This window comes from Dermacentor silvarum, chromosome 8, assembly GCF_013339745.2.
Source record: "Dermacentor silvarum isolate Dsil-2018 chromosome 8, BIME_Dsil_1.4, whole genome shotgun sequence".
Lineage (NCBI taxonomy): Eukaryota > Metazoa > Arthropoda > Arachnida > Ixodida > Ixodidae > Dermacentor > Dermacentor silvarum.
The window spans coordinates 102,268,583-102,288,201 of NC_051161.1; the positions used below are offsets into that span (position 1 = coordinate 102,268,583).

At 46.2% G+C, this 19,619-nt stretch overlaps 1 protein-coding gene across 1 annotated transcript in view; it reads right to left on the minus strand.

The window, feature by feature from the left end:
• Nucleotides 1-19,619, minus strand: part of LOC119461601 (glutamate receptor ionotropic, kainate 2) — a 237,773-nt gene that overhangs the window by 73,630 nt on the left and 144,524 nt on the right. The window contains exon 4 of the mRNA XM_037722955.2: nt 5,680-5,858. Coding sequence (XP_037578883.1) covers nt 5,680-5,858 — 179 coding nt within the window. The remainder of the gene's footprint in view (nt 1-5,679; nt 5,859-19,619) is intronic.

The following is a 19,619-nucleotide window of genomic DNA, read 5'->3' on the forward strand; positions in this document are numbered from 1 at the left end:
ACCACACACGCGCACTTTAGTCTTTGTACATGACGAATACACAACCTATAAAATGTGCCTGTCATGAACATCCTTGGTTATCTTAAGAAAGCAGCATGAGCGTTTTCGGAAGAGTGACCAGCTATATAATATCAAACGGCTACCAAAAACAAAAACTGTGTTATACGAAGAGCGTGTTATACGGTATTCTATCCTACAGGGTGGAATACACTTTATAGTATGCCTGCGTCGGCGTCGTAGCAATATCACTGATACGTTGTTCTTATTCTTCTGCTTCGTTTTTGCGTTGTTCTTTTTTTTTTTCGCTTTTTCAGTGTTATGAGAATTTTCAGTGCTAGGGAAATGTTGAAATTGTGCTTGTTTCTACAAGTTCTATTTCTTCTGCGTGGTCTGGGAAAACGCTTTATTACGCTGTGCGTCGAGGGCCTAATTGAATAAATACATTCTTGCTCAATAAGCTCGGGCTACGCTGTAGCGTGCATATGTAAGCATCGGTACGGTCAGGAAGATTACACTTTGTGCAATAAATTTACGTTATTCACATGGGATGAGATGCCACAGGAACAGTAATGTCTGGAATGAAAGCGCTTTGAAGTGAGACAGGAGGCCCATCGGAAACCGTGCAAATGTACCGGGTGTTCAGAATTAAGCTTTACGGAATTTAAAAAAGTGCCTGTGGCAGGTAGCATATTTATTATTGTTGAGCTGGCTCATTCGATGAGGCGGACATAGCACGAGAAAACAAAACACATATTCAACTAACTAACAAAATTGACTAATGAACTTCTTAGTTAATTGCTTTACGACCCGCCGCGGTTGCTCAGTGGCTATGGTGTTAGGCTGCTGAGCACGAGGGCACGGGATCGAATCCCGGCCACGGCGACCGCATTTCGATGGGGGCGAAATGCGAAAACACCCGTGTACTTAGATTTAGGTGCACGTTAAAGAACCCCAGGTGGTCCAAATTTCCGGAGTCCCCCACTACGGCGTGCCTCATAATCAGAACTGGTTTTGGCACGTAAAACCCTATAATTTAATTTTGTTTAATTGCTTTACGGCACACATTTCAAATTATGAATTGTAGCCGGTGAGTTTGCAAGATGCACCCACTTGAAATGAATTTACAGGATGACACCAGTTTCGAGATATTGTTTCCCAACGTGTAAGGCGAAATACATGGGCGTTCCAGTGAATTTTGTGCTTCAAGGTATAAAACAGCATTCTGGTAAAAAATTAAGTGCAACAACAGTGCATTCTTACGGCGAGTTTGATGGCGCATATCTCCAAACTGGTGTCATACTGGAAATTCATTCCAAGTGGATATGCTAGACAAGCTCACCGGCTACAATTTGAAAATTGCAATATGTGTCGTAAGGTAATTACCCAGAAGCTTATTAGTCAATTTTTGTTAATTATATGATACGTGTATCGATTTCTCCTGCTAGTAATGTCCGCCTCTTCGAATATCACTGCTCAGCGATAACAATTGTGCTACCTGCCACATGCGATTGTTAAAAATTTTGTAAAGCTTAATATTGAACACCCGCTATATTGTGGCAAAGAATCCGCGCAGCATATATGAGTCAATGACCCTTAAGGCGACTGAGGAAAGTTTTGGAGGGAGTGAGAGAAACAGGGTTTAATGAGATGCTGGAGATGTTAGCTTGGCTATTCGCCTGTAGGAAAGTTCTGGAGTGCTTGACCTAGGAATGTTCTGGAGTACTTGACCTGTGCCTGTGCCTGCCTTTCTTTTTTCTGGGGGGGGGGGGGGGGATATTCTTATGTACTTTTCAAGGGAAGCTAGCTTCCTTCACTCAAGATGCGGTAGAATAAATGGTTTTTCGCTTAGTGATACTCACTGACTATACTGAGGAAAATACCAGTATTGCCTATTCTAGACCTAAAGCCACATTCACAATTTTGCCACTTCATCATGCCTACATGGCGTAACCCTGCGGCGAGCCATCAGTCCAGACACATGCCTGGCTATGAATGTACACAAGTAGCGCGCGGCGGCGTGCACTGTGGGTGCTATCGACAGTTTCAGTGGAGCCTTCCTGTCGCCCCAAAGTGCAATTATGTCGCATGGTGTCGCTTCCAGTGCGATGCATTCTCAGCATGCCTGGAGCGCCAGAGAAGTGCGTGGAAGTGGAAGCCCGTGCGCTTAGCTCCTTGACATGAGTATCGGCCTCGGGGGAGGCGATGCGTTATTGAAGTGCGCTGTGCGAAGCTGCGGTCGTCGCCTATAGTGCGATGGAGGAGCCCCGAGACTGTTTTACGATCGCGCTTACGCTCCGCCCAATATTGGTCGTTAACAAACCGCCAGCTGCCACGCGTTGCAGAATGCGAAGCAAAAACGTGAAGGGAACTGCTCAAAACAGCAATTAACTCGACTGGCGCTCGCAAAAATAAGAGAGAAAAAGGAGAAGAGCGGAGCTAGCAGGCAGTTTTCGCTTGAGTGGTTCAGTATAAGAGCGAGGCATCCTGTTTCATTTCTCGCTTGATAATTAGGCGCCACGACAACCATTCTATACCTTATGGTGTTTGCTTTATGTGCTTATATCCTGGTCGTGTCCCTTTAACCGGGTTTTTATAAACACCGATAACAATGGGCGTTTAAAACTAACATCCTCAAGCCAGACCACTCGCGGCTGCTCTGATGACAAAACACAATTCTATAAAGAGAGGGAGAGAAACACCCTTTAATGAAATGCTGGAGATGTTAGGCAGGCTCTTCACTTGACTTGCTACTCCCGGTGCTGGGTGATGATTATGATATATACAGCGAGAAACACTTAACAGCACACAGTCTCTCTCTCTCTCTCTCACACACACACACATATAGGCGTCTAATGTCTACTACGAGTTCTTTCTGCGTGTGTGGCGACTTCAGGGACTGAAGGGCCGCTCTTAAGTCGGTGAAGATGGCCCAAGACTAAGCTGTCTGGTATATGATGTAATAAAATGTTTCCCGCAGTGCAGCTAGTTTGTTGGCTGCAGCTTAAGTACGGTGACTGAGCGAGGCAGATAGATTGTAGCACATTCAGACGGAATCCGCACACCAATGGCAGATGATGTAGCCGTAAGGGATCCATCAGTGTAAGTATGACGGTGGGCCGTGTAGCTGGTGTTGACATGCTATAGAGCGAAATATGTCAGCGCTGGACCGGCTGTATTTCTCTTGCTCTTCAACCAAGGCATGGGAGTGAATACGGACAACGACGGGATTTTCATAGTAGCTCCGTGGGCATAGATGCGCTTTGATAATGCAGCGGGAGCAAGCTCTGCACCACAAAATCGCTGTCTGAAGCAAGCGGATAACCCAGCACTGTGGTAGCGAAGCGCATGTGGACTCGGAGAAACTCCTGCTACAGAAGCATTGGGACCGATAGAGGCATCTGCTTTATGGAAGAGTTCATACACTTGATGTCTTTTGCGGGCCGAGGCACACTCTTAGGCCTTTTGCTTGCTCACCAGTGAGTGCTTTTACGTTGGTTGGGGAAACTCCCTGTAGCACAGGAAGGCTGTATCGAAGGAGACCTTCACAAAGAGCCATATACATGCGTAGCAGAGCTTTACGGAGAAGCCCCCCAGTGTTGCTCGAAAGCATACCAAAGATGTTCGCGTGTGACCCAATTTTAACAGCGGAGCTGTTTAAGCTCTTGGTTGCGTCGCGTAGTGCAAACAAAAACTGCTCCTGGCGATGACGTCAACGCGCATAGCCTAGCAACCACATCGCGGAGGGGCGTGTGCTTCGCCTCCTCTCCATGCCGTGCACATTTTGCCTTGACATGGGACGTAAAGAAGAGGGAAGGAGAGCATGCGCCCGAAGCGCGCTATGCTCGGGAGAGAGAAAGAGAAAATGAGAGCGAGGGAGAGAAAGAGAGAGAGAGAGCCAGAGAAAGAAACGAGGCAAAGCGCAGTGCTGCTGCCGACGCCGTCAGCGTTTCTCCGTTTCCCCTCGTTCGCGCTGAATGAGCGCGGTGTCCCTGACTGCAGCAGGCTCCTCTGGCGGCGGCTCGGCAGGCTTCGACCAGCCACGGCCAAACAAGTGTGGAGGCGCAGCTTCGCCGTGACGTAACCGAGGAGATAAAGCTCGGAGCCGCCGCGACGGCGGCAGAACCCTCGTTGATTCTGTGGCGAGTACATGTAGCCTTTACATGGGATGACCAAACAAGATCCAGTCACCCGAAGAAGCCACTCATCATGAAGCACGTCGTGCGACCAAGAGAGAATGTGCGCGTCGGCGGCGAGCCGATTCGGAATACCGTGCCTAAAAGCACTTAGCATTTCCTAGCAAAAGTTAGCCAAGCCTAGTAAAACCTGAAAGAAGCTAGGTCGATCACTAGTTTCGTTGTTTACTCCAGCATTGCACCACTTGTGCAAGCGTCCCACATTTTTTAGGGGCGAAGCTCCTTAGGGCGTGGGTCTGTCCTTCCTCCGATGTAGTATGTAGCCACCCGTAGTTTTATGAAGTGTTCACTAGATGGCGTAAGTGTCGATCTTTCTATATATAAGTGTATATAATGTCACTAGATCGCGCTAGTTTGTCCTATGGTTGATGAGAAAACCTACAATGTAGTGCGAAGGGTTACCGCTAGGGGTGTTATAATAAAAGGTGCTCGCTCTTGGCGCGCTTTCTCTTTCGCTCGGAGTAGCCGGATGGAAGACAAGGCTGCGGATCGGAGAGCATGGAGGTGGGTACCGAACCCACGTCTTCGCATTACGCGTGCGATGCTCTCACCATTGAGCTACCGCGAAGCCGTTTTCCCTTCCACTTTCTGGGGTATTTATGTTTTAACAAGTAGAACTAACCCTGGGAGTGTTGCCAGCGCCACCACTTCCAGTTGCCATCACCCAAAAAGATAACGTGCTCGTGACGCCTGCAGCAGAAAGGATGTTCCATCCGCCCTATGGTTTGTGAGTGGTGGCTCTGGCTAACACTGCCAGGGTTTGTTCTAGTTGTAAAAACATAAATACCCCAGAAAGTGGATGGGAAAACGGCTCCGCGGTAGCTCAATGGTACGAGCATCGCATGCGTAATGCGAATACGTGGGTTCGTTCCCCACCTGCGGACAGTTGTTTTTTCATCCGTTTTCATTTTCATTAATTTATCAGTTCTTTCATTCAATTAGTGTGTGCAAGTAATTTCCCCTATGTTGTTCTTGGTGTCAATGTTTGTTGGCTTCGTATGATATGAATAATAAAAATCGGGCCCCTCGGTTCCCTTTCTTCTCGTTCATATATATATATATATATATATATATATATATATATATAGTTAATGTTTCAGTCTGTTTTGGGTCACTACTGTTGTGACGACTGTTCTCTGCAACCTTCATTTGTTAGCCCACCCCGTACGTAATGACCCCTAAACGGGAGTCTTTGAGGTAATAAAGTGAAGTGACATTCGCAGCTGTCTTGAGTAGATACATGTGACTTGACATTATTTTAGATGTGATATATGTGACTCTTTATTCTTGTGATCTTATAGTTGTTCAGTAATGACAGTTATTTTTAGCGCGTAATCATTTTACGTGAGAAAGAGCAGCTAACGCAACCTCGGAGTGCCAAAATTCCTAAATAACATCTACAAAGAAATATTCTACAAATTCTTATTTAAAAATTTACATCAGGGCTCTAACATATATCTCTTCATTGAGTATAGATATATCTTACCTGTTTCAGGTATTCCCTAATGCGATGCGTGGGGGCGTCCAACAGGATGTTTGATTCGCCACGCCGTCCCACTTCGCGGAACACCTTGCGCAGCTCCTCACCTGGCGCGCACTGCCGTAGCTGGAACGTGATGTCTCCCGTTGAAGACAGACGTAGCAGTTCTCGAAGCCGGAGGAGTGCTGCAACGAATTTGCGTCTCATTGAAATATGGTAGAATCAGTCAATACTGATATGCATTATTCTACGTGGAGCCGCACGTAAGAATTTACCTATCTCAACGAAGCCACGGCGCTACCATTCACGATATTTTTACATGTTTTTTTAAGCATGAAATGCTTTTAGCTTCCTTTGTCGGAGACCTTCATGTGACATTGAGCCAAAAAGCCAGGCACTCAAAAGCCGGGCACTCAAAAGAGGACATCCGGACATCGTTGTAAGAACGAAACGATATGATCCGGGCAGCCAGTCAAAACTTAAGAAAATGCGGTCTCTGGCCCCCAACCCTTTGTATAAGACCGCCTTACATACGCTAGTTACTGGCCACACAAGTGACAAAAAATATTGTTCCCGATTTCTTCCTAATGTTTGTTGGCAATATCACTGAAGGTGTGACTTCTAGTACGGTAAAATTTTATTTCTCATTTCCAATAGCGACGTTCAAAAGGGCGTAACGGAGGCATCATACACTCAATTGTCATCTTTAAGCGCTGAGGCACGATTGCCTGTGCTCTTTCAATGCCAGCGGTCCGTGTGTTCCGTGGCATGAACAACGAATATCTGTAGACAAGTCGATCGCTACCATAACTGATCAAGTCTAACAGACCAGTAATACAACGTACATTTGCCACTGTGGTCATCCATTTCTATTACAAAAAGCTAGACACACACACACACACACACACACACACACACACACACACACATATATATATATATATATATATATATATATATATATATATATAAGTAAAGAGAGGGCCGTTCATGACAATATGTTTAAGGTTGGCTCTCCTGCATTCGGGACGGGAAAAAAACGATACGACAGATCAGGGCAAACAACACCAAAAAACGATAAAGGCAATATAGGCAATGCTATAGGCATACATACCACACGATGTATAATGAAAAGAGCGCATGTTGTTAAAAAAAATCAGAATTGCTGAGAGAGAGAGACAGAGAGATCGAGAGGGGAAAGGTAGGGAGGTATACCAAGGACATGCCCTGGAGGCTACCCTACGCTTGGGGAGAGGGAAAGGGGAAGAATAGATAAAAAGGAGCGACAAGGAAAAATTAATAAATATTCAGTCATTCACAGAGTCAGTCGCAGAGGAAGGTCCACTGTCACAAGCCCTCATACAGTCCACTCGCCTTCAAGAAGTGAAGAAGAGCTTTGTGGCCTTTCACGTGCAAGAATGCGTAGGCCATGGTCCCAGGATCTTTTCCTCTGAGAGCGCTCTGTTATCCAGTAAGCTGAAATAGCTGACGCAGTAGATTGAAATTTTCTTGGAATTACTACTTCAGTTAGCATTATGCGCATTTGCCAAAAGAATTGCTTAATAAGTAGAATTATATAGCCCCAGAAGTTGAGAAAATCGCACATAAGCGTGCCTGGAAAATGGCGGTGCACTTTGGCTACAGAGAGTGCGCTTTAACTGCCCAAGACATGAACTGAAATCATAGAATAAAGGCTCTGTGAAATTTGCCTGTAACCACAACTCCATTATTTCTGTGACAATTAAACGTCGCTGCTACGTCTTTCTACTGCAGCAAAGGGCAGCTTCGTGTAAAATGTGGCATTATGCCGACAGAATGCTTTTAATGTCTTTTTAGGTTCTAACAGCAGGTAAATATAATCGATCTCTTGGGTGATCTGGTGGCTGCCTGTATTCCACTTCAGTATTTATTTATGTTTTAAACTTACGAGTTTAGTGGCAAATGCCATTATTGAGTTAAGAAGCCAATTTCAGTGAAGTTGTCGTACAATGCGATTCAGGCGTTGCGCAATTTATTCGGTTTGTTGCACGGGTGGCTTCCTTGAAGCGTGAGAGGACACAAAACCCTGTGTATCGCACACCACAGAGGAGGCGTTTCTCTGAAGGAACGCAAAACAACGTGCGTTTAAGGTATTGAAGTTCATACTGCAACCGATATGTATAAGCAATGCGTTTTAACTAGCAGTGGAACACTATAGGTGAGAGCTGACCTAATTTTTCCACTTACTGTGCCATCTACGTCGCTTTTTGACCTACTGGAAAAATACAGCTTCTAGATAAATAATTTTTTTTTAAACTGTCAGCCCTTCCAGGGGGGTGGAGATGGAAGACCAGCGAAGCTGTATTATGGTGGGAATTATGTATTTCCAGTTATGACTATTAACATGTAATAGTGTAATTGGTTATTTGAACTATTAAAGAATGAGAAATATATATAATCCGGTGGTTTTCATTTATTTAGTGACCAGAGCAACCATGGCCTTATGGTCGATATGGTACACGCTATACGGTGTACGGCAAAGGTTGGCACGTTCTTCATAAACACGTCACCAACGCCGCGCGCGTTCGATCAACACCACCTAGAGTCTAGGTGGTGTTGGTTCGGTGAGAACGCGGGAAAAACGCCGCCGCCGTTGACAACAGTTGTGCGCGTTGTTTGTGTGACCGCACACAATCGCTGTCCCAACGCTGGCTACGTGAGGGAACGGCTAAACGCCCTGGACGACACTGTTAAGGGAGAGGTGGGCGAGAACCCAAAGAGAGTCAGCGCCACAGGCGGCAGAGGCCGGCAGGGCTAGGGAGCGTACATGCAAGCGTTGCGCTTGCATGGAGGCTCCCTAGGCATGGCTGCGCGCATGCGCCGCAGTGGAAGAGCGGGCGCACACACGCACAGTCTAGGGTACAGTGCCTAGAATATGAGTAAGTATATTCTAGGCACTGTATCTCGGGTGCCTCGATGCACTTCTCGCCCACCGCTCCCCTTCCACTAGGAAGTTCCGTTTGCTCTCCGCCGTGTGTTCGCTCTCCGTGAAAGCATGCGTCCCTCGCCCTTGCGCGCTTCACTCGCACATAAAGCATAGGGCCAATGAGAGTTTTTTAGGGGCGAAGCACCCTTGGCCGAGCCTTGTCCCTGCCTCGTCGTCCGTTGTCCGTAGCCCTGGTTTGCATGAAGACCGCTGGGGGCGCTGCGGTGCACAAGGGCATTCGTTCCCGCCGCGCACTCTCTTTCTCTCTCGTCCGTAGCTCTGGTGTGCATGGAGTCCGCTAGGTGCGCTGCGGTGCACAAGGGCGTTCGTTCTTGACGCGCGCTCTCTTTCTCTCTTCAGCCATGGATGATAACGGTCGCTTGTGATAACGGCGTGCCCACTACGGATGAAAAGGCGAGAGTGGCGGCTCAACTGCAAGCGGCGTCGAGGGCTCGCAAAGCTGCTGGAGCACGGCGACGCAGACAAGCTGACCCGGAGTCTAGGGCGCGGGAAGCGGCTGCAAAACGGCAACGCCGCCATGCGGACCCGGATCTGAGGGCTCGCGAAGCTGCAGCAGCACGACAACGGCGCCATGCGGATCCGGACCGGACCTGAGGGCTCGCGAAGCTCCAGCACTACGGCAACGCCGGCAAGCGGACTCTGAGCTGAGGGGTCGCGAAGCTCGCGCTTGAACCGAGCATCGGCGCCACCAATCTCAGGTAGAGAACGCTTCCGGCGTTTTGCCGCCGCTTTCCGCGTGCTCGCCGCCTCTGAGTCCGCTTGCCGGCGTCGGGGATTCACGGTTAACCGAATGATCCCGCGGTGCTTCGCCCACTCATCATAATTCACTTCGTGGATATGCGGTGATTTTTTTCGAAGAGTGAGTGAGTCCTTAACAGCTTCGCTGTAAAAAAAATGAAGCAGTATCACCCGGAATTCGAAGCATCAATTGCGATAGCAACTTAGTAGACAGCTATACGGAGTAAGGATAGTAGTTTTATGAGCTTTATAAACTTGGACATGCCGCAGCACGAGCAACGGGCAGAACTGTTGTCGACGCCGACGCCGTTTTGCGCGCGTTCGCACCGAACGCGCGCGGCGTTGGTGACTGTTGCCAGGGCCTCTGGAGGCGGCTCGGAGGTTTTCGACGAGATCAGAACGGGAAACTCCTCGAGCAGCGTCGGAAGTCGTTACCACCTTCTCGCCTCACAACGTTTTATTGCGATAGCAATTATATGGACACTCAAAAGCAGATTTCTGCCGTCGGCGTCGCCGTCGGCGTCGCCGTCGCCGTCACCGTCGCCGTCGCCGTGAGGTTCCGTATGACGTCAATGGAGATGAAATCGTGGCCGCGCGCCGCCGAACGCTGTATGTGCGAGTGAAAGGGCGCGAGGGACGCGCTCTTTCACGGGGAGTGAACGCACGGCGGAGAACAAACGCGCGTTCTGCGCCGTGCTTCCTTAAGGGCTGCAGAAGTAGGCGTCTGTTTCCTCCTTTACAATCACCATATATGTAGAGCAAACGCGCCTTCTTCCGATGCGCGAGAGGCCGTGGGGGAGGGGGGGAAGGGGGAGGGAAGGGAGGCGGCGTTTAGCTGCGGCACCAAGTGCCTATTTATATCAGAGGCTCCGGCAACAGTCACCAACGCCGCACGCATTTTGAGCGAACGCGGGCAAAATGCCGACGGCGTCGACAACAGTTCGGCGCGTTGCCGGTGCTGCTGCATGTCCAAGTTTATACAGCTGATAAAGCTAATATCATTACTCCGTATATCTCTCTACAAATTTGCTATCGCAATTGATGCTTCACCTTTCAGGTGAAACTGCGACAACTTTTTTATATAAATACGCATTTGGTGCCGCAGCTAAACGTGGCCTCCCGTCCCCCCACGGCCTTTCGCGCGGCGGAAGAAGTCGCGTTTGCTCTTTATACATGGTGATAGTAAAAAAGGAAAGAGACGCTTAATTCTGCAGCCCTTCAGGGAGCACGGCTCCGAACGCGCGTTTATTCTCCGCCGTGCGTTCTCTCCCCGTGAAAGCGCGCGTCCCTCGTCCCCTTTCACTCGCACATACAGCGTCCGGTGCGGGGTGGCGATTTCATCGCCATTGACATCATACGGAACGTCACGGCGACGCCGACGGCAGAAATCCTCTTTGAGTGTCTATATAAGTGCTATCGAAATAAAAACGCGCAGAGCAAAATTCTGCGTTTTCTATTTCAGGAAAATGACAAGAGCGGCCATTACTTTTTCAAGCAATGAGGCAATTGATGTAATACTCCCTAGACTACTCCCTAAAACATCCTCATAACGCAATGTTGTTTCCGATGCAATATAATTTCTTGCACGATCAATATTTTTTATATCCACTAAAAATTCCTGCCAATGTAAGGTATTAGTGAAAATAAATTACTTTGTCATTGCAATTTAGTAAACTACACAAGAAATAATGCAGCATGCTTGAAAATATCAGACATGTTCAGATGTCTAGCAAACATACCGAAGAAAAAACGACACTGATTTGGGGATTCACTGCCACGACAGTTACTTTCGCAACGGCTTGAAGAACGAACCAACACATCAAACGCTGCTACATATAGCTTTCGAAATGTAGTTCTTCGTGACAGAAGAGCAATACTGCGCATTTGTAGCGCAGTGGGACCCGACCTAAAGTGTCTTCTGGCCGTCCCACGACATAGCTTTCACCAAAAATACTTCTCCTGTCATAAGGACCGCCTTTCTTAGACACCGCCTGCCCGACGACGAGAGGGATTTCCACCCCGGCGTGTCGGCTCAGAAGCGGCACAACGGGGAAATCGATAACCAAGCCGGAGCCAAGTGTAAACCGATGAATGGCGTGGGAAGCAAAAAAAAAGATAGAACGATCAGGACACGACCGAGGAAAATATATGAGAGAGGCGGTGGCGAAAGAGGGAAAGACGGAGGGGACGAAGAAGAAAATTCCCGCAGGAATCCTCGATGTCGGCGTGAGCTGAGCAGGCAAAATCGCCCTGCGATATATACATTATATATATATATATAGAATATGTGGGTTCGTGTATGTGTGTGTGTGGGTGCGTGTTTTAGAAGAGGCACGAAATTGAGGCGGAAGAAACGTATGCGAGGTAAGGCTGCACAACGAGAAGGCTATGACTGTTGTGCGTACTCGAGTATTCGATCGATGTCAAATGAAACCTTCCTGGCGACGATAAGCGAAGCGGTTCAACCACGTTTCTTACAATCACCACAAAGGATATGCTGTATTGGGAAAAATAAAATGTATACAGAAGATGCTCCATCCGGCATGAAACGTACTGCGCGTCCACAATTCGAAGTAATAAGAAAGCCTGAAGCAACTAAAATTGCGATAATGACCTAAGCACCCCTACACACACATGGCTGTGGGCAACAGTAAGCCGGCAAAATGCATATGTGGACACATTTGGTAAGGTACTTCCTCGTGTATACTTGTGAAAATTTGAATGAGTTGGTTGTCTTATTTACGTATACATATTATTAAATATGTTGGCAGCAGCCACTTGAAACAGCTTTCACTTATTAAATTTTCTTATCCGTCTGATGACACGTTATTCCACTTTCAGAAATCAGACATTTCTTGGGAGTCTTTCATGGATGGATGGATGGATGTAAAACTTTAATAAACGTCCTGAGGCACGCGACTCAGCGCGCAGCGGGCCGCTCCAACGTTGGGACAGTCAGGCCATGCCCCACCGCCGCATCGTGGGCCCTCTGGACAGCCCATAGTTGGGAGTCTTTCATGATATTTTTTGTTTCTTACTGCCCCCTGTGTTTCAAAAGGGCATTCGTCACCATGTTTCTGGTGGGTACGTGATGTGCAAGTTTGTTTTGGGTTTCTAACTTGTTCGTAATTATTACACACCGAAATATATTTTCAGTGGTTTATGAACTTTCTTGTTGTACAAAATGCGTTTCGGACAGGGTTCGCCAAAGTTCCAGGAAGCAACGTGTGATAGAAAATAAATAATAAGGCTAGAAACAATATTTCATTAGAGAAACGTTCCGGACTTACACGAAATCGTGTTTGGAAAGAGCGGTCATGCCAGCACCTGTATTCGAACGGCGGACTTCTCAATCACAAACCCAGTACCTTACCACAACTCCACGGCATAATTTTTTTTCTTTATTACAGGGAAACAAAACCGAAGCACGAACTCTAAAACAATATGTCATTGATCAGCCAAATTTCACCACAAGTCTAGTACTTGAACCAATCAACTGCGTAACTAGAGCGCTCAATCTATCCCGCGTATTTGAATGATTTAATCCTGGAGGATGTTCCTCGTTGTTCGCGATGGCACAACATTTCGATGTATCATTTTTGCTTCCAGCGACTATGCATTCCAGTAAAAGTGAGAATACAGGGCAAGGTTTTGCGTTAGTCGCATCAAATTACCTGATAGGCATAGAGTCAATTTCTAAGTCCTTTTGCAATGTTCGCTGTAGTATATACAAATACATACTGCAACACAAAGACTCAAAGAAGCAATGTTGAGTAGTTTCTTGCTGTTTACACATTATTCAATTTGCGTGCCATGGAACAAAGAATAAATTCATCTGCTGCCATGTCTTCTTAGGAAGCTTGCATGCATGAAGTTTAAAGAAGAAAGTTCTTGCCGCCCGAGACACGCACGTTTTCCTACCGTGATTCAACACATCATCCAATTGACGATTTCCAAATGTAGTACGATATACTGGCAGGTAAAATGCGCATGAGACAACTCCCTAATCAATGCATTGTGACGTCAGCTAAATAAATATGATTTGAAACACGGAATAATGAAATGAAACTGCTTGAATTATTTTTTTTTTGTAATACACAGAAAGAAATGTTTTCAACATAGTAGGATACCACAAGGGAAGGCAAAGGAAATGACATATGGCACTAAGGAACCTCGCGTAGAATTAGATGTGTAAAATCGCGAAAGCACAGAAAGCGCAAGAGCGTTCATTGCCATATAAACAAATTTGCGAGGCCCACGCCACCCCGTTCAGGTGAAAAAGCAAAACAAACATCCGGCCGCGTTAGCTCCTACCCAGATCTCCAAATTAAACAGGCGAAGACCCTGAACGATATTTTAATGTATTCTTCCCTTGCTCAATGAAGGCATGAAGCACATTCATTAGTGTGGCAGCTAAACGAGTATTGCAGTCTGTTGCTATTGGGAAGACGAACAATTGTCTTGGACCACAGGCCTCAGCTGCATACCGAAGTTTTGTAGAACAATCAGAGAAGTGTGAGCTACTGTTACGAAATTGACCAAGTTAACGTAGAGCACCGGTATCCGGGCCGAGTACCGGCAAGCTGCGATGGACTGACCCAGACACATTCTTCGGAGCCGACCCTAATTAACAAAGGCGCAATTAGATCAACAAAAGTATTCCGTTAAACACATCACTGCATCAACAATTTTCTTTTCTGAGCATAGATACGCAATATCATCCGCATAATCGAGGACTTTGACTCATGAAGTGCCATAATTAAAGCCCGTCACCGTATTCTCGGAAATAACACTGAGGTACAAAGCATTTTAGATAAAGAGAGAAAAGTAGAGGCAAAAGTGTGCGCCCTTGTGTCACAGAAGCGCGAATAGAAATAGGAATATTGACAATTATTCGAGTTGTTCCATCGGTGTAGCACATCTTCATTCCGTTAAGGTGAAGACTCATTCTGGCAGTTGAAAAAAAGTGAAATTATGGCTCACTTTATCGAATGAGTTTGCAAAATTTACTTGGATAAGAGCATCCTGGTGAAAACTATCTGACACACGCTCGAGAATAGAAAGGGCAATATCAATATTTGTCCAAATGATACGACCCCGGATGTCACATATCTGATGTTCTCTGACTCCGCAAGACGTCAGGTACAGGTGATTTCCCATAATAAACACTAAGATGCACTTTCTATCCTGGTGTTTATATTTCGCGCAATAACAGGTAAAAGTGAACTTTAACATTTCATAACTAGAAACTAGAATAGTTGCTATCACTGTAAAGCAAAGTACTATCGGCGCTCGCCATCACTTGATTGTCACAGGCCTATAATAGGAATAAAGCACTATACTTGATACCACCGTGACTATAACGGAACTCTACAATTCTTTCTTTTTAGTCGGAATTGTTTACGCTTAAGCCAGGGTGTGCCGAGCACAAACTCAGCCGTCGGCAGCTCATCGCTGCCGACGGGCAAAAGCTGAGTTAAATTTGTGCAGTTGAACTTCAGAAGCCTTTTGCTATTCATTTTGAGTAGACATCAGACGAATTGGAGCGTAGGCATTGCCTCAACTGCGGTTATGGAGCGAAAGTTTTGATCATGCAGTGGTCTGAAGTCCGTTTGAACAATTAGATCGCTGTCATCTCATGAGTGAAAAATACTTTAAATATTCATACATAATTGCATATAGAAAACATGCTAAGCTAAGTCAACTTCTGAGCCATAGTTTATACATTTAACGATAAACATTAGCGAAGTTACTATATGTAACAACACCTCATGACACTTGCAAGGTACTGCTATAAAAGTGGTATAATTTGTCCACCCAGCAAAGCACGTGTGTATTCTTAAGTGAATGAGCTGTTGTGAAGTCTTGATTTTGGTAACACATGTGACTTTACTCACAAGCCACCACACACAAAGTCTGCTTCGTTAGTATGCCACAGAAACAGGCAAAGTACTCATTACTCGTTTTGCAAATATATGAAAATAACGACGTTTCGCCGAATTTCGACAAGCGACGCGCAGTGTGCATCGGCGACAGCGCACCCCACATTCATGCCTAAACCTAAACCCTCAGTCCAGGCTATGGAGAAACGCGACACAGCGCCACCGGCAACCATGGCATGCAAGCCTTGAGACGCAACAAATGCTCTCGCCCGAGAGCACGTACGTCTCAAAGAGCTAGCTGGCGTTCTTCGACGAACGCACACCGCAACTCGGCTGTGTGAGAGAAAGTACGCTTCCCCAACGTGCCCTTGCTGCTGGGACTTTCAGTCTTTCGCACAAACTCTGAGACAGCCCCACAGCTCAAGGATCCCGTACCAGTACATATAACACAATTTAGCAGACCCCCAAGTCCCACCTCGCCAAATTAAATGACTAGCTCACTGCCCTAACCCGCACATCACTTCTCCACCAGACACTTATTCAGCACGTGCATAACGTTGTGGGCGAGACTAGACAGCAATGACACTCTCAAAGCAAAAGCACCGGACTATGAGCTGTATTACCGGAAAAAAAATGGTCTCCCTCGTCGGAAGAAATTTGTGGACGAAAACGAATGTAAGAGCCAATGAAATCGATTCTCTTTAAAACTGAAAAAAAAAAACTGCAAAAATATTAATTCGGTTTATTGGGATCATGCGGCTTGGCGGTATGTATGTGTTGCTCTGGGAATGTTTAGGTAGTGTTTGATGTTTCATGGCGTAATTACGAAGAGAAAAGACGCGGTCCCGGTGCATCTGTAGTGGTGTACAAATTACTATAAGTACATACACCGACTCGTTATGTGTAAACGGCGGATGTTTGCTTTCGCTCTTCTAACTGACGTCCGCATTCATAAAAAGAAATGAATAGATATGATCAGCTGATGTGTTATGCCAATTTTCAAGGCTTAAGCGCGCGCTTGATAAACGCGCAAGGTCATAATATCAGGGAGACATCATATGCAACTCAAAGTGAAGAAGTCATGCATTAAAAATCAAAACGTCAGCCGCAGATTCCAGCAGCAAGAAAGGGACGCTATGCTTGCATGACACAGGGTTCCACACATTTATTTGATGCACTTTTTTGTTCATCTTTTTCTTCATATGTCATCGACCAATCCTCCAAAGAAGAAAAAAGAAACAATCGATGACTGAATGAAGCGACAAAAAAAAAACACATTGAAAAGGGCAATACAAAAGGGGAGAACCGATCATGCGGCTGAATAAAGGCCTTCAAGGAATTTTTCTGTGGTTGCACGTTGAGCACAGAACGATGTATAGCACAGCAGGCAATTGAAGCTGAACGCGGTGCACAAGCGAAAGGCCAGGGAAAGGAGCAACCTTCGAGCAGACCACACTTGACAAAGACATGGAGAGGCGAAAGAAGTCGTGCGTATACCAAGACGCACAATGGCACACGGTCCAAAACTACGCCTCAGAGCGACTTCAGCTCAGACACTGCCGCTATACCCGACATAGACTCTACAGTCATACGCACACAAAACCACCAGACCACTCCAGCACTCTTCAAAGCGCCCTGGGCTCTGCGACTCCTTTGATTACGCGGTGAACGCAGTTGGGTTTTTGTGTTCATGGCAATACTTCGAGACCCTTTCGTTCTTCCTCTCTTTTCACCGTTTCTGGCAGCTTCAATTTCATCCCATTCACTTTACTTGTGATTTAAATACACGGAAGGAGCATTCACTGAACGCTACTACATTTAATACACATTAGATTCTACTACATTGATCTACATTACTACTACACTCTTCGTCCTGCAGATTAGGGTGGCAAAGGAGCTGCAACCGAGCTGAACTCGGCGCATTTCCTTTCTTTCTTTGTTTCTTTCTGCCACTATACGCCGCACCGAATAACAGCGCAAAAAGTTCAACTTGCCAGTGGGGCCTCCACAATGACAGCTACTCTCGCTCTATTAAAAAATACAGCAAGCAGGCAAAAACTGTCCGGGAAATAAGAGAACCACAAGCTATACTATGATGTTATGGTAGGCGCAGCAAGAAAGGCCCTCATATAATGGAAGAGGCTGACGCAGCCGCGCTTAACAATGCGACGCTCACTTTTACTGGAACGTTATGATCGACGCTTTAGTGGGAAACATCAAACTCCGAACAATGGACGGAAAGTAAACTGCTTATGAAGACAACAGTGGAAGCATAACTATCGAAATATCTGAAATATGCGGAAGAATAAGCGAAAATAACCATTTTTACGATCGCACAAAACTGAACAAGGCCATCTATAATGTGGCCCTGAGGAAGAAGCCTCGTAGAAGATAGCTTCGTGTTTCTTTCTTTCTTTCTTTTTCTTTTTTTTGCAGAGTTTGACGGCATTACCGCTCAACAGCGCCAAAAGTTTGAGATTGAGAACCTAGCGGACATATAAAGGAAAAAATCTTGCTGACGTTAAGGCATATTTCCTTCGCGATAAATGCGAGAGCCAAGTAAAATCGACTGCGGCGTGGCAAGCGCTTTCAAATCATCATGTTCCGTAAGCGCGACCTGCAGTACAGTTTTAATATCGTTCCACATAAGTTCAACAATTACGTGGAACATTTTTGCAAATCCGCTCCGCTTACGTGGCGGAACATGTGTAGAACAATAATAAAATGTTCCACCTAATGGAATTTAGGCGCAATGACATTAGGAGTGATAAAAAGCAGCGGCTGCAGGAAGCTCGAGCGAAGGTAGGGATGACGCTCGAGGACCTTCATTCCACATATTGTCCATTATTAAGTTGAAAAATTTGGCAAATACGTTATACTTACAGAGGTTATCTTACGTGGAACACTGTTACGACTGTATGAACTCCCGAATTTTGGCCACGTAAAATGCCGGTCTTCTGCAACAATTAGATGAAAACTAGCTACGCATCACAAGCTTACATAATTTCTTCGATTTTGTGAAATTGGCCTAAAATATTTTACGCAAAACACTGTTTTCGTTAATTAGTACAACGGCGTAACGCCAATTCGTTTTCCCGAGACTTTACTGGCCCGTGTCGTTTTGCGCATGGCCACATCGTTATATTTCACACCGTTAAGCAATTGGGTTAAAGTTATTCTGCAGCCTGGCCGCTAACTTAGCAAGGAGTGGTGCGGCCTGGTGAGCTATACAGCATGAATTGTATTGTGCGCGCGCGGTACGATGAATACAATTACGGGGTATTCTCAAGGGTGAACATATGCATGGTTGCAGCGTGTGAGGCGAAGTACGTTGCCTTGCAAAACAACCGATGGCAAAATCCTGAAGCACAAGTAGGCGAAATATAATTTTAGCGCTTCTCAGCAAATCTGACGGCCAAAGGAACGATACTGCGAAGCTATTCGCAGTTGCGTCTGCTGCTCCAATACGTGCAAGAAAAGTGGTGCTGACAACACGGCAATGTACTTTATTTTCTGCTTGCTTTTTAGTTTTATTGTACGGTTCTTTATTTACATCATAAGCTCTCTGAACCCTCATTGAATGCACGAAATTCTCGGCATAGCTGGTCTGTCCAGTGCGTGGCTGCGGCGGCGAAACGGACAAAACAGAAAATAACAAGCACACAGGCAACATAAAAAAAATCTCCCAGACCGAACGAAAGCGTGGAGACCGGCTCACAGTAAATAAACCTCGCGCGGAGTGGAGAACAATCCGGAGACGGGTGACAAAAGCCGAACCATTGAAAGGCGCTTTGTTGAACCGTAGAAATTCGGAATGTAAACGGAAACGGAATGCTACATAGAAGCCTCCATCTGCACTTTCGCCTGATACGAGGATCGCTCCCCATTCTGGAGTATAGTATACCTTTACGTGCACACGCGACCACGCAGACGCATGCACAAGTAAACAGACACGCAAACACAGGGCTACAGACATGCACGGAAGCAGGTGCAAAAATCTCAGTGAAGTGGCACTTCCATGTCCCAAGCCCTATACGTTTTCTTTTCCTATTCTCTCTATAACTGTTTTGTTCCTACACTGATATTTGTCTTTCATTCTCAACCCGTACATTTGTTGAGGTCATGCACCCGAGTATCCGGTGGGAAGACCAACGCAAACGCTGGAGGAGCCTGCAGCTATGCACCGTATACGTGCGAGACAACACAAAAAATGAAACCCGGCTGGCAAACAACGTCCTCCTTTATCTAAAGTGTTTTTTTTTGTCCGTCCCGCATTTCTCCGGGCCTTTGCTGCAATTGTCCCGCTCCATGGGTTGGCGGCAACATTTACAACAAAAAAA